Source organism: Nelumbo nucifera, chromosome 2, assembly GCF_055504915.1.
Source record: "Nelumbo nucifera cultivar China Antique chromosome 2, China Antique-T2T, whole genome shotgun sequence".
Taxonomy (NCBI): Eukaryota; Viridiplantae; Streptophyta; class Magnoliopsida; order Proteales; family Nelumbonaceae; genus Nelumbo; species Nelumbo nucifera.
Window position 1 is genome coordinate 103,736,803 of NC_142650.1, and position 14,987 is coordinate 103,751,789.

Consider the following 14,987-nt stretch of genomic DNA (forward strand, 5'->3'; position numbering starts at 1 on the left):
CATACGTAGCATCAAAACAAATCAGCTCGAGAACTTTCCAAACTCATCTTACTAATCAGCAAAGAATAAAAGAAACTTCACAAACTCGTTCTCCAGCTTTACCCCACACCTCAGAAAAAATGAAGAAAACAAAGGAACACAATAAAAATAGAAAAAAGCTGCTAATCCAAGGTGATAGACTGTTTACACATGAACAAAGGGAAGAAGTCTAAGAATGATATGCACAAGATAATGGTTTTTTAGGAACTACATGGGCAATGCAACTTTAAATTAGTTAAATGCAATATTTACACAAGGAAGGATCGAATTCAAAGTTCAAACATTTATCATGATGATGAATTCAAATATCACTATTTGTCTACAAGGTTTGTGCAAGCAGCTTCTTTTAGGGGTTGACTGAAGCCAAAATAGTTACATGTTTGGCTTCAAAAGGTGTGATAAAACTAACAACGTCAATGGGAAAACTGACCCTTCAATGAAACCCAATCACAAGAGAAAAGAAGGGAACAGGTGCATGCCTTGACCTAAATCATAGTCATCAAGACCATATGAACAGAAGGTCCATATAGTTCACAATGCAGGCCAATTTTCTCCAAGCTGATAAACACATTTATGCCAATCATCCTGTCCAATCTTTATAACAAACCTGATATGGTACAGTTATATCTAAATAAACATGACATATATGCAAGTATCAAGCAATGGCTGCCAAAAGGAAAACACACATACACACACACACACATATATATATATATATAAACAAATAAAAGTAAAAGGAAAAGAAAAATAATGCTTATGTATAAATGAAGTTTCTAATGTCGGGGTGGCGCTGGCTTGGCACCTGTTAGATCAAAGCATGGTGAAACAAATCTCAGGTTTCATGGCCAAGAAATACACTGACAGTATTGTCCCAACTCATATCAGCAGTAAAATATAAATAAACATGGCATATATGAGGTATTATGCACTGTAGTACATAGTTATATGCTCCATATAGTTCAGATAAGGCTTGGATAATGATGATACCCAAGTCCATATACTTGGGTAATTTACTGAGAAATTACAAATACAACAAAAATTAAACAGAAAACTAGATGTCTGTTTTGAGTGAAAATTCACTTTGGAACAGGGCAAATTCTAAGGCAGGAATCAGGTATTCTAGGTTGAATCTTGGAGATAGTGTTGCCACTAATCCTTGCACAATGTTTGGGAGCCTTCAACCATCTTCAAGATGCACTTCTATTTATCTTCTCAACTGGTTCTATTTAATTTTGAAAAAAAAAATCAAAATTACTGAAATTAGCTTTGGAAATTCACTTTTCCAACAAGTTATAGTGTATTTTGTAGATTTTAATAATTTGGGACCAAGTGTTAAATATAAAGTCTGATACTTCTTTTGGTACTTTTCTTTACACATCCCCTACTAATATGCTGATGGTGTAATAACCAGCCAATTTGGTTATAAAACTCTATGTAACAATATGAAAAGAAAATGCATATGATAATATGCTAACAACCAACTTTCATGTACATTTTCTATTAACATTAAGAGTAAATGTACATGCTAACAATCAATTTTATTATGGATAAATGCTTTGGAACACCAAAACTATGTAAATCATGAAAAGCAAATATACATGTAAATATGAATCTTGCAGGTGCGTACAGTATAAAGATAACTTACCCATAACCTTGAAACTTTTTGCATATAACAAAATGGACTTAAGATGGGTCAAAGTTACATCAATAAAGGATTGGATTTGTACACATGCAATGTAATGCAATTGTGTTCCTAAGTATTTAAAGTATCAGTGCTGCTATGTGATCCTTTGTTCCATAGAAGATTTTACTAAATCTTAACCATATATTATTTTCTATTCCTTTTGTTATCACAGAAGAGAGAAATACATATATGGTAGCCATGGTACATAATATTACTCAAGGCTCCATTTTGGGGAGGTTACTCAATCAAGTTGCCTAACCTCAACCGTTAAGTAAATTTAGAGGATTCCTAGATTGCTTCATGAGACATTTATCTGACAAAGATATTGTTTCTAACCTTTTTCAGCTTTAGTTTGCACCTGTACCTTATAGCAACAGAGATTTTCACCCTTTATATCCATTGTGATGTTATTTTCCTAGGAAGTAGAAATTTGCAGTTTTGATTACACTATTGTGATCAGTTGGCTGTACAAAGATGTGCCTCCTCTTTGGTGTTGCAAACTTCTTCCATGTGAACTATATTCTACTTTCCAGCCTATACATTACCCGTATATAGAATACACATCATAAAAGATTTTTTTTGATAATTACATCACAAAAGAAATTAAAATATAATAATTCTGCAAAACTATGCTTCAAATAAATTTGGAGTAAATTTTAAAAATAAAAGTATGCCACTGCCTCTCTGTATATTAGTTCTTTTCTGATCCACTCTCCTTTTAATATGCTGATGGTGTGCTTAACCAGCCAGTTTTGTTTAAATCTAAATGGAACTACAGAAAGTGAATGCTCAGTTTACAATTAAGTGCCTCAGAACACCAAAATTATGTATATCATGTAAAACAAACGTTTATGGAACTATGAATTTTGCAAATGTGTACACAGAACTTACCAATAACCTGACTTGCTTGTTTATATACAAATTGGCTTGACATACATATAACATAGGTAAGCTCTTTAAAGGAGAACCTGAACGACAGAGTCATCCATAGCAAACCAACCCCTGTGTATACAGCAAACATTTTAATACACTGTTTACATTAACTCAATAATAATTCCAAACTGAGGAGGGGAAATGAAAAAGAGAAAACAGCTTGAAGCCAAAACTCATAACAAAAACTGGCACTTACCCATGTATCAGCAATATACATGGTACCGAATTTTACAGGAAACCTAGATTCTAAAGTCCTAGAAGGCAATAACTAGACACAGATTCATATCAGTTCAACCTTTGCCGTCTAGTTGCAGGGAACATTCCAATATCCCCATCTGATGCCCTTGGAGCATCAGCTTCTCTTCTAGAACCAATAGAATCTGTTTCTGCAGCACCATCTACTGTTTGGCTTCCCAACTGTATAACAGCTCCAATACTGGAATTGGAATCTCTATCATCAACCGGTGGAAGCTGAATATGGTTTCTTCTTGTAGAATGTCCAAGAAAATATGCCTGAACCAATCTCTCAGCTGAATTTATCGCAGAAAGAAAGCGTGCATATGAAACAATTCTTTGTACTTGCAGTCTCATAATCTGCAAAGAAAGAAGACGCTGCCTACTTGCTGCTTCAAAATTGGATGAAATGTCTTGCATTAAATCAACAGTTTCTTGTTCTGGTCCAATCATATTTGCTGTCAACACTGGAGTTTGTGCCAATAATCCCTCTCTATGCATTCCCCTGGGATTAAGAATTCCCCTTGTCAATGAGCTAGGATCATCAGCCAATGTCACATGGGAACCACCAAGGTTTTGTGATGAAGGTGAACCCCCCATCTCATCAATCCTATTGTGAATGTGGCTGATCCATGCATCAATATCAAAAGGATTTGTATTTGTCACCCTATCAATGGTCTGTCTTAGGCTCTCAATACGCTGTCCATGAGGCCTAGGAGGGATCCCCTGTCCAGACTCCCCTTCTTTTACCATTTCATTTGAATTGCTTCCATGACCATAAATTGGGGTAATGCTTGTATCCATCACCTCTCCCTTACATACAGGACATTCTTTTACATCTGAATGAATGTGCAACCACTGGTATAGACATGCCCAACAGTATAGATGACCGCAACGGGTAACAACAGGATCTCTGGCCATGCCTAAGCATATATTGCATTCAAAAACACAAATGCCATTTCCACTCCACTTCTCAACATCCTTCCCATTCTGCATTGGATTGTCCAACAAATCACCAGCACTTCCATTGCAAGATATGCTGTCATCAATGTTCCTTTCTTCTGCAACCATAATGCCATCCCTGGCCTGCAGCGCCTCACTACCACGATCAACAATTGGCTCCGCTCTCACTGTAACATTATTGTTGTTCCTTTGCATTGCCTCAGGTGGGAATTGGAACTGTCTCAAGCTCCAGTGATACCTGGGACTGGGCCTACTCACAGCTGCTTCAGTTTGTTGAAGCTGTTCCTGATGGATGGTTCCAGCTCCATTTGCTAATATTTCTTCTAGTGTCTGTGCTAAATTAGGAGACAGTGGATCAGAAAGTTCAAGATTCAAATCAAGCCCCATAGTGTCACATCTTTGGTCCTCCATTACCTACACAACCATACATGTTACATGTTACATGTTAAGCCTTAAAAACAGTCAAGAGCCCTAAATCAAAACACTCAAGATTAAAGCAATATTCATGCGAACCAAACACCATCTTCTTATACAATTTTGATATTTTTATGCTTCCTTCTGAGTTTAAAATATGAAATCCAAATAATATAATGCTTAAAATAAAAAACAAGAGAAACAACTTAACCTAATAAGTATTTAAAAAAAATAGAAAAGGAAACAAATTGACCAAGAAGTATGAGGTTGAGTCAGGCTATAATTGGCAAGTAGAGGAAACAAAATTCGATGACTAGCTGCTTCTTAAAAGATAAGAGAGAGGAGAAACTCTCTTCAATCAGTATGAAAAAGAACAGGTTGCGAAAGAAGGAAATTTGGGGGAAAAAATAAAACGTCTTACACAGAATCCAAATTAATCCAAGTAACACAGTATGTAGCCCAAACTCAATTCACTCAATATTGAAGCAACGGTTCTACAAACCAGAAAATGATGTGAAATTAATTAAAATTTCTTTCCCTGATTTTCCTTTTTGGTTCACAGTACAGAACCAATTAATATAATGATTACGAATTAAAGACACCTTAACAACTTAATTCAATGCTTACCAAAAACAGACAATAATGAAGTACAACTTGAACTATTTCTTAGAAGGAAAGATCAATCTCAAGGCACATCGTTGAAGTCAGAGAAAAAGTTAAGCACTAATACAACTTAATTTAAATATATAGGGTTGAAGCCATGGCAAAGCTTATTATGAGCAGAATCAACAACAACAACAGGAAACTAACCAAACACGCAGAAATAAATGGCTGAATGCCATTAAAAAAAAAAGACAAAGATAGAGGAGAAATCCCATTCTCAGTCAATGTGACTAGCTTACAAGGAAAGTGTAGACGGAAAATGTCTTAGGTAGGCTTAAAATGAGCAGATGCAGAGGACACCGTTGTTTCCCCTTAAATTTCCCTGGGAGAATCTGGCCATGCTGATGCCGTTATCTTCCGTTTAATTTGCTTCAAATCCAAAATCTTGCATTGTTAGAGTATCCATGAATATTGAAATGCACCAAGTAAAGAGATGAGAATGAGAACATACCAGTACAACCATTTGTAATCGCTGCCGACTGGAGTCTGGAGAAGAAATCGCGACGCTGCTGCCTGCTGTATTTTAGTTCCCTCAACCCTCGGATCACGAACCTAACTCAGTAATATTCCTTCTTCTACACTTGTACAGTTGCTACTTACTAGAACTCTAAAGTCTGAACTCCATGGTGGGAGAGAGATCTGCTGCACTTTTTTTTGGGCTGCTGCGGGCTGCACATGCCGGCAGTAAACCGAAAAATCGAACCGACGAGACCGAACTGAAAATTCTGGCTAATCGAACTTTTATCGGTTAGATTCGGTATTTTTGAAAAGCGGAAGCTACCGGTTCGTTTTTGGTTAATTAGTATAAAAAATCAAAAATTAACTGAACTGGCCATGGCCATGGTTTACGAACCGCCATTGACCCGGAAGATTGGACCATTTGGCCCGAGAACTGTCCAGGCAATTGATTCCGTTTTACCCCAAATCCGGTCCCTAGCCAAAAACCATTGAATCGGTGAACGACCCATTGACCCGGATGGTCAAATTGTTGACCCAAAAACCGATGGCCAGAATGGTTCCATTTTTGGGTCATTTTTTAAAACCATGAAACCGACTAATTTTTATTATATATTTATTGTATAATATATTTTATAAAAACAAAAAAAACCAACAAATCAAACCGATAGTTAGCTAAATCGATCAACTGATTAACTAATCGGCTTCAGTGTTGAGAGTTGGTGATGCACAGCTGATGCCATCACTTGCCCTAGTGGTCGAGGTCGAACGGTGTGTTGAGTTGAGACCTCGGCTTCGGCCGAAGAGATTACTATATAGTTGTGTGGAGGCATCAGCTTCAGCTGCAGAGGACTCTTCTTGGCGATTATGTGGCGACTACTTCCCTGTTCGTTCCCTGCCTCAATGGAGGATCATGATGGACCGAGAACATGTGACTGTGGCCGGCATGGGTGTGAGATGTCCGCATTCGTTGGTCGTGCCCCTATACGAGTGGTGATGTCATCCAATGCAAGCCCGTACATGGGACGAGCTTCGGTGTTGATCGGTCAAGGTTGCGTGCGAAGGGGCATCCGGTTTAGGTCGCTCCTGACTCGGAGTTGATGGGCAAACTGGCTCATTCCTTCGGCATCATTTCATCTTCCTGAGGTCGATGCCACATGTAGCTCGTCGGTTCGGGCTATCAAATCGGCTAGTCTACGATCGTTGGATCAAAAAGATCTGAGCCGTACGCTTTCCTTTAAATAGGGACATTGGTTGAGTGAGTCTTCACCATTTACTCGAACTTTGAGCCTTCACTTGTGATCTCAAAGACCTCGAGCACCAATCAGCCAATTCCCTAAGTCTTCTTTCCTCCAACAATCACTAGGTAAAGGACTCCCATCTTTAACATGCTGGTCCTAGACTTTGGACCTGAGTGCTATGAATTTCGACATTGGAGTGATCCTAGCAGCTCCTCTTCCACCTCGACCAGTAGTGGGAGAGACAACAGTGACTCCAAGAGCTCCCCTTGGGCATCTAGCACTCATGTATTAAGGGAGAGGACTACCCCACGGGGAGCCGAGCATGACCGATGGGGGCATAGATTCTCCTAATGAAAGTATTGGATCTATGAGGACGAGGGCTGACGTCACGGGGAATTCCCTTATGCTTCCCGAAGTGGTGGAGCTGGAGGAACCTGAAGAACCTATACCCAAGGAGTGGGCCAAGGCCAAACGCCGAGGTGTGATGCTGATGTATTATCCCCACTCTGACTTTGATAGTGAGCTCGGTAAAGAGCAAGTGAGGGCTCTGTCCAAGATGTATCATATCCCGATGGACTATAGAGTTAGTCCCTTACGTATGTGATCGGCCATGGCAGCTCGCACAGGGGGATGTGTCTGTGCATGAGAACTACCTCCACTTCGGTCTTTGTTTTCCATTGCGTCCTCTAGTCCCTGAAATCCTCAACTATTACAACATTTCCCTTAGTCAGCTTGCTCCAAACGCCGTTAGGACCATAGTGGCCGTGTTGGTGATGGCTCGCCTCTGAGATGTGTCCGTGACTCTGAAAGTCTTCTAGGATTTGTTTGCATTGAGGAAGCATCCCAACGGGGAAGATCTATGGTACTTCCAAGGCTGACGGGGTAGGGTAGTGAACAACCTGTTTGTTCGTCCACAACTAGAAGAAGTTTTTTCTTTTCGTTTGCTGTCCACAAGGATGGTCCTTTCGGTCTGACTAGGGGACGTTGGACTTGTTGGTTGAGAGGATCAGGCCGTACAACAACGAACGAGGAATTGGATTTGGCTAATTGTGACGATTCACATCGGGCCCTTAGTGACGGAGGAAGTCTTGGTTTGGGATGGCCTCAATCCTGGCCCCCCGGTATGGACACTCTTACTGTTGGCTAGTTGTGTCGTTTGTTTAACTTTCATTGCCTTTCTTCTAACGTTAATTGTCTTTCTTGATCGATGGACAATGGCTTGAAAGAGAAGCTCCTATAGGTGGCAATGGCAAAGTTCAGGAAGGGCCCGGACGAGGGGAAGGAGGTTGAGTAAGAGGGAACCGCCTCGGGAAAAGGGGGTTGCCGAGGCCAAGAAGAGGAAGGCAACCACACCTAAGCGGCCGGCGGATACCCTTCAAGATACGAGGCCGAAGAAAGTGGCAATGAGGGACCACCGGTTGATTTGATTAATCGCCAGTTTTTTATATTGATTTTTTCGATTGGTTCGGTTTTTGGACTTTTTTTGCTCACCCCTATATGTAGCACCCTAATATACAATTTGTATGCTCTCTGATCTCTTTCAAGTTTCTTAATAAATTATTACCTTACACTTTTCAAAAAAAAAAAAAAAAACTCTTTTATCATTTTTATCCTTATCTTATTATTTATGTTTTTTAAGGCTCACGTATTTTCTAAATGAATGTGAGAAAGTCAACTTTTCCGTTGGGCCCCTACCATTACAATTAAGTTAGTTAACTATATGCATTATTCATTTATTCTCATGTGATTGTCATATATGAATTGATACATTTTAAAATCAGACTAGTCCTTTGTTATTTGTTTTTCTTAAACCCAACTCTTACGTGTTTCTCACTTTCTATCAACACCTTGGACAATTGGTTTAACTTCATATTAGGGTCCACCCATAGATAGTAATTAGCTCAGCGTCTTCTTTTGGCGAGGGTTTAATCCAAATCATTTGGGAGGATAATTACCTTTTTCCTAGTGGCTAGTTCATAGAAGACATGCATTGTACTTCATATTTTCAGGATTTTTATCATTAATTCTTGCTATATATAAACTCATGGAATCTTGAATGGGTAATTTGGTAATTTCATTTTTCCATTAATTAGCTAACTCCGTTTAATTGATCATATATAGGCAAGGTGCTGTTCAAGTGAAACCTATATTAGTCATAGAAATATGCTGATTTAAGAAGTTTCAACAATGCTTTAATCTTCATGGTTCTGCATATTTTATCATTTCAATGTTTACTTCAAACTTTGTTGCATTATGTGATGCGGCGATAGTTAAAACTAGATAGATAAAATATGGGCTCATTTGACATGTCTTTTTGGGAAGATCTTTTGGTAGTTTTGATATGTAAAAGATATATTGAGCTTTTGTATGAAGATCTAAGCAGTTCGAAGCATATTTGGTAGATGCACGTTTCTCCGTGTCTTTTCGCATAGGAATAAAACATGAAAGACGTGGAAAGCTTTATTTAAAACTTTCCGAAATCAGCCCAAAATGGGCTTCTCGCATCTTTTTGGCACCCCGTCTTTTGGTGGCTAAATCTTCTGTGAACCAAACGGAAAGACACACAAAAGGGGCCCATGTCTATACTTATACACCACTTTCTAATTCTTTTCCTATTAATAGTAGGATATTTAATTAGTATATGGCCTATATACAAATGAGGGGGAATTTTTGAGAATACATAATATTATTTTATAACCTAAAATTTGATACATCATATACATAGCGATAGTATTATAAAGTTGATTTAATTTTTAAATCACTTATTAAAATTTACGTGTGATAAACAATAATATATACTAGCCCCTTTATAATGAAGCATTAAAAATTAAATTTCATGCTAAACGGTAAATATAAGTAACATTCATTTGGATAATATTGAAAACTTTTTTTGTGCATGTATGTGTATGTCTGATGAATATGAAGATGAAGGAAACAAAATTAAGATAAAAAAAAGGGGAAAACTACTTTGAAATTTGAATAGCTGAAGCTAGAAGAGACTGATATATAAATAAGCCATAACAGAATTGAAGGTGGCACTAATGACATGGGTGTATTAGAAAAATACATGGTAACTAGATGTTGCAGGGAAACTAAAAACCCAGATTCAATCATTCAAATCAACTGAACCTTCTTCTAGTTGCACGGGTCATTCTGCTGTTCATATCTGAAGCCCTTGGGTCAGTAGCTCGTCTTCTGGAGGATGTAGCAGCAGCAATAGGACCCATCGTTTCTCTTCCCATAAAACCATCCACTATCAGCTGGCTTCCTGACTGTATCTCAGCCACTTCAATGCTGGTGAACAAAGAATTTCTGTCGTCATCATCTGGTGAGGGTTGATCAAGGTTTGGTGCATTAAACTGAGCAAAATCAGGAAAACCTGCAGGAGGATGATTGTGGTACTGAAGGGGTTGATGATGATGAATATGGTTTCCTCCCATAGGATGATGACCTTGAAAATATGCCGGCAGCCCTCTTCTCTCATCTGCATGATCAGTTGCAGATGAGATGTATCTAAGTGAAGAAGCACTCGACTGTGCTTGATGTCTCAAAAGCTGCATTTGAATAAGCCGAGCTTCAGAAATGGCGGAATTGTAGCTGGAAGAGGCACCCTGCGTGAAGTCCATCGCTCCCCGTTGTGGTCCAACGGCATTCTGTGCCGGAGCTGCCGGAAATGGAGACCCTCCCGCCAGCTCCTCTCTACGCTGTTCCCGGCCGATCATAATTTGAATGGGCACTGAACCACTCGGGCCGTTCACCCAAAAGCTGCCGGCAAGATTTTGCGTTGGAGGCCACCGGCAGATCATATCAAATCTAACGCCAATTCGACTAAATACCTCCTCAAACCCAAGTGCAGACGTTGCGCTCAGAAGGGTCTCCCTTGCGCTCTCCGTTCGATGTGCACGGGGCCTAGGAGGAATCCTCAGCCCAGACTCTGCTTCCGTCACCTGATCGGTGGAATCGCTCCTACGCCCATAAATGGGTGTGATGTCTGTATCTTCGACCTCTCCCTTGCAGACCGGACACTCCATGGAATCCGAGTGAACGTGCAGCCACTGATAAAGACATGACCAACAGAATAAATGGCCGCAGCAGGTGAGCACTGGATTCCTAGCCATGTCGATGCATATATTGCATTCAAAGAAGGTCTCCTCCTTCTCGCTGCTCTCCCTAACTCGTTGTTCTCTCTCGTCATCCTCCTCCTCCTCATCATCATCGACGACGAAGACGATCTGTTCGACCGGAGTTGCGATTTGGTTGTTCCTTGGCCTTGGATCAGGCCGAGCCCTACTCAACCTCGCCCGATTACGACCAGGCAAGGCAGCTTCTATTTGTTGACGTCGTTCTTCATGCATGCTTCGACGTTCTCTCTCGAACAGTTCTTCTACTTCCTGCTCGAGCTCATCATCAACAGAAGGCTCAGCATTCAAATCGAATCCCCTTATCACATGTCGTAGATCATTCATCGCCTACACAAAGCATCCAAATTGATGAAACCCTAAACACAGTCGAGAACCAATTAAAAGCACTGATCGCAGCGAAGCTCCTACTAAACCCAGCTTGAAATCTAATGCTTAAATAACAAAAAATAATGCCTAAAAACAAAATAAAGTGATTACAACCAAACATTGAAAACAGAAGAAATCATACAACTTAATCCATACTTAACTAATGCTTAAAATGTAGAAATAAAAAGAGAATAAACAAAAATCAGGAAATTAAAATTGCAACCTAATCTGATTTTTGTAAAGAGAAAACTGAAGCAACAAGTAAAAAAAGAAACATATTGTAATGCTTAAAACAACTTAATCTGAAGGAATAGGGTTGAAGTTCATGGCAAGATTTACCGCCGGCAGCACAAAAATCAAAACCTTGCTCTGGAGTAAATGCTAGAATGCTCTCAAAGAAAGAAACATAAAAAGAGACCAGAAGCTCTCTGTTATCAATGAGAGAGAGAGAGAGAGAGAAGCTTAATGGGAGCCTAGCAAAGGTTTGTATGTACAAAAGAGATGTTATAGGGCTCACGCCCTCTCTCTCTCTCTCTCTCTCTCTCTCTTAATTCTGAGCTTACGTCAAACCTTGCATCATTAAGACCCAAGAACTGGCCATGACGAGTCTGTGCGCTGGCCTACTGAAACTTACGAGAGCCCTTGCAGAGGCGAAATTGGTAGTTGCCAGAAGAAAAATTGAAATCCCCATTGATTTCCTGCACTTTGTAACTCACCAAAAATGGTCCAACAAAGTTTACCTGACCCTCTGATTGGAATTCTTCTGAACGTTTAAATCTGGTGATTAAGATTAAATCGACTGGACATTGGTATTGACGGTATGGATGCCACGTGTATCTTTTGGCTGCAGAGCTTGGAGTAACTGAACCAATGGAAAAATAGCCGTTGTTATCTCTATTTGGACAAATATATAGAACAGAGCGAGGCTACAATGAGTATGCCCTCATTGTAACTGCAATACAGCAGATCGGGACCCACCATTAAATAGGTCTTGATCATCAAAAAGAGCAGATGAGTTTAAGCCATCTGATTTTTTATTTTGAATATTATAACTATTATTACATAGAGCCAAACTATTATTTTACTATATATATATATATATATATATATATATATATATATATTATGGGAACACCCTCAATTAATGTAGATGCCTCTTCTCTGGAGGGTTATTCCAGCAATATAGAACCACTCTTGAGTGATGGGAGTATTTGAGAAACATTTGACGCTAGGGTATTGATGCATTTGAAGCTTAAACAAAAACTAAAGGTTGGCAATTAATGTTGTATGGTTTATACACATTGTTACAAAGGATTTGACTCATGCTACATGCTTGTGCATGAACTGAAATCACATTATCAAAGGCTTTAGCTCATGCAACATGATGCCTTAATCTCCTTACAAGTAATTAACAAGGAGCTAATGGTTCTACTAGATGATCTTTTACTTGAAGGTATTAGTGAATTGCATGATAACAAATCTGCTATTATTCCTTTTTACTACAAAAGTGAAAAAGATAGCAGCAGTCCTGTACTGCTACTCAGGGTTCCCCTTAATTATGTGGGTTTAAATTGCGTAATCAATCTTAATTTGAAGGAAATGTAAAGGAATTGGCAACTCTGGTATTAGATTGCTTCAAACTTCTGTCTGATGAAGTTCGATGACACTTTTAAGCTTTTCTCCTCTATTAGCCGGTGGCCTGGTGCCTTCTATAAAAGGGGAAAATATTGGCTTCTACCTGTTAGAAGACATGTGCCCAACTAAATGCATTTTTTATATTTAAATTTTAATTGTTTAAGGGTTTAGAGTTTAGGGTTTATAGAATTGCGCTGAAGTCATACTCTTCTGAACCCATTAGGGGAATTGCCTTCGGGTCCTCTAGTGTTTTGGTGGTGTTAGTTTTCTGCAATGTTCTAGGTGTCATGTAGGTGTTTTATGTGGTCTTCTCAAATCAAGATGTGATTGGATGCTTTCTTTTGAACATGATAGGAGAGCAGAGCAAACTAAAGCCCTCTCAAAGAAGTTTCATCCTTGATTTCTACAGTGATGTACTTACTTTTCTATATAATATATAAGTGATTTGTAGTAATGGTGGCCATGCTATTGTCTAATTGTCATCAGAGATATAGATACATATTCCTCCATTCTACCAACCAAAAAATGTATTTTTCCTGGGATTTGTACAGCCTTTTTTTTTTTTTTGTTGATAACTTCAAAGTTTTATATGAGCAAGTTAAAGGGATAGAAAAAGCATATAAAAATTAATAAGAGAAACAGCAGCCATAAAATGGATAATAGGGGGACAAACCCAACCACCCACTATAATCACTTCAACATGCTACATACATATTTTCTATACATGCAATGGCTGCATAATGATAGTCTTCTTTCAAGCCTATATAGCATCAATATTGACTACTCATCAAAAAGAGCAATTCAAATATAATATAATACTTAAGGTCCTGTTTGGCAATGTTTCCACTTATTCCTGTTTTTTTAGAAATTCTTGTTCCGAAACAAGAATTTTATTTCTTGTTGTTCAGGAATAATAGATACGTTTGGAAAATTATTCTTCGATAACGAATTTTTGTTCTATAGGAATAGAAATAGCGTTTGGGTAGTGAAATTATTTCTTAACATTAGTTTTGCAAATTCACCCACATTAACCTTAAAAATTAACTATAGAAAACATGTGCCATTGTCATAGCAATGTATTTATATTGTCACCACCTAATCCTTGATCACTTGAGGATTAAAACAAAACATATGAGCAATAAAACAAAAGGTGAAGAAACCCCACCCATTCGACATAACATATAACAAATGCAAATAAAATAATATAAGAAAAACGATTTCAAATCGTATCGGTTAGAGATTGTTTAAAACTCATCTTTGTGGTGGGAGCAAAAACAATTTCAGGTGAGTCTGGTCAGAGAGAATGTGAGTTTAAAACATGGTACACGATACAAAATTAGGTATGGTGACGAGACAACATATCTGTTGATGCATTCCTGGCCGGAAAATGTCATTGGTGCTTTCTACTGTTCATTCACCGTCCAGTTGGAGCCAAGAGAGTCCCTCCTTTCTTTGAGATGTGCAGCGGCAAGTTGAAGGAGTTCATTGTCGAATGAAAATGTTTGGTAGGACTTCTTTTTATCATTTAGTGTAGAATACCCAAAATACCCCATTCTCTCACGTGGGAATTGTTAACACGTGTTTGTTAATAGAGGTTAACGTCGTGGGAACCGCGCATTCCTTGGGAATGCGTTCTTTGAGAGCGTCAATTTTTCACTCCCAAAGAACACGTTCTTTAGGTGATGTTCTCACACGAGAACAATTTTTTTTTTTTTGTTTTTCTTGTTCCAAACACGTTTTTGCTTCGTGAGAACACCGGGAATGTGCAAAATGTTCTCACGTAACGTTACCAAACAGCATTTAAGTAAATTTTTGTGGGGTCTATCCTGTATGACTAATTTTTTTTTTTTTTTTTTAATTTGAAGCCTAATACTTCCTTCTGCTATATGTAAGACTTATTTACTTCCCCCAGCCTATTATATTTGTCTTAATTTGATGTAGAGCTATATGAATGTATATATAGAGTGTGGATACAATCTTTCTTTTAATATATATATTTTATTGCAGAAGAAAATTACATGAAGTCACAAGATTACTGTAAGGAAACTATCAGGAAATGTCCTAACAAACAATTAATTAATTAGGGACCGTTTGTTTTGCAGGAACTAGGGTCTGGAAACAGAATCCGAGTGGGCCAACTGTTTAGTTGGGTGGAATCGGATTTTCATTTCCATTTCTGATGGAATGGCATTTCCTCATTTGAGGACTTCCTCCCTT

General features: G+C 38.5%; 1 protein-coding gene across 3 annotated transcripts; it reads right to left on the bottom strand.

Annotated features, from left to right (window-relative positions):
* Positions 1–905: 905 nt before the first annotated feature.
* LOC104603566 (uncharacterized) lies at positions 906–5,663 on the bottom strand. Of its 3 annotated transcripts, XR_016081926.1 has the most exons (5): positions 5,382–5,662; positions 5,170–5,299; positions 2,853–4,267; positions 2,615–2,725; positions 906–1,261 (listed from the first exon to the last, which is right to left on the bottom strand). XR_016081926.1 is itself a non-coding variant. In XM_010267636.3 (3 exons), the coding sequence occupies exon 3, from the start codon at positions 4,262–4,264 to the stop codon at positions 2,942–2,944; it is 1,323 nt and encodes a 440-aa protein (XP_010265938.1). In that variant the 5' UTR covers positions 4,265–4,267; positions 5,170–5,299; positions 5,382–5,663; the 3' UTR covers positions 2,418–2,941. The 3 variants fall into 3 exon arrangements, 1 of the variants encoding a protein (XP_010265938.1); XR_002023004.2 differs by lacking the exon at positions 906–1,261 and having other exon boundaries at positions 2,418–2,725; positions 5,382–5,663; XM_010267636.3 differs by lacking the exon at positions 906–1,261 and having other exon boundaries at positions 2,418–4,267; positions 5,382–5,663.
* Positions 5,664–14,987: the final 9,324 nt, after the last annotated feature.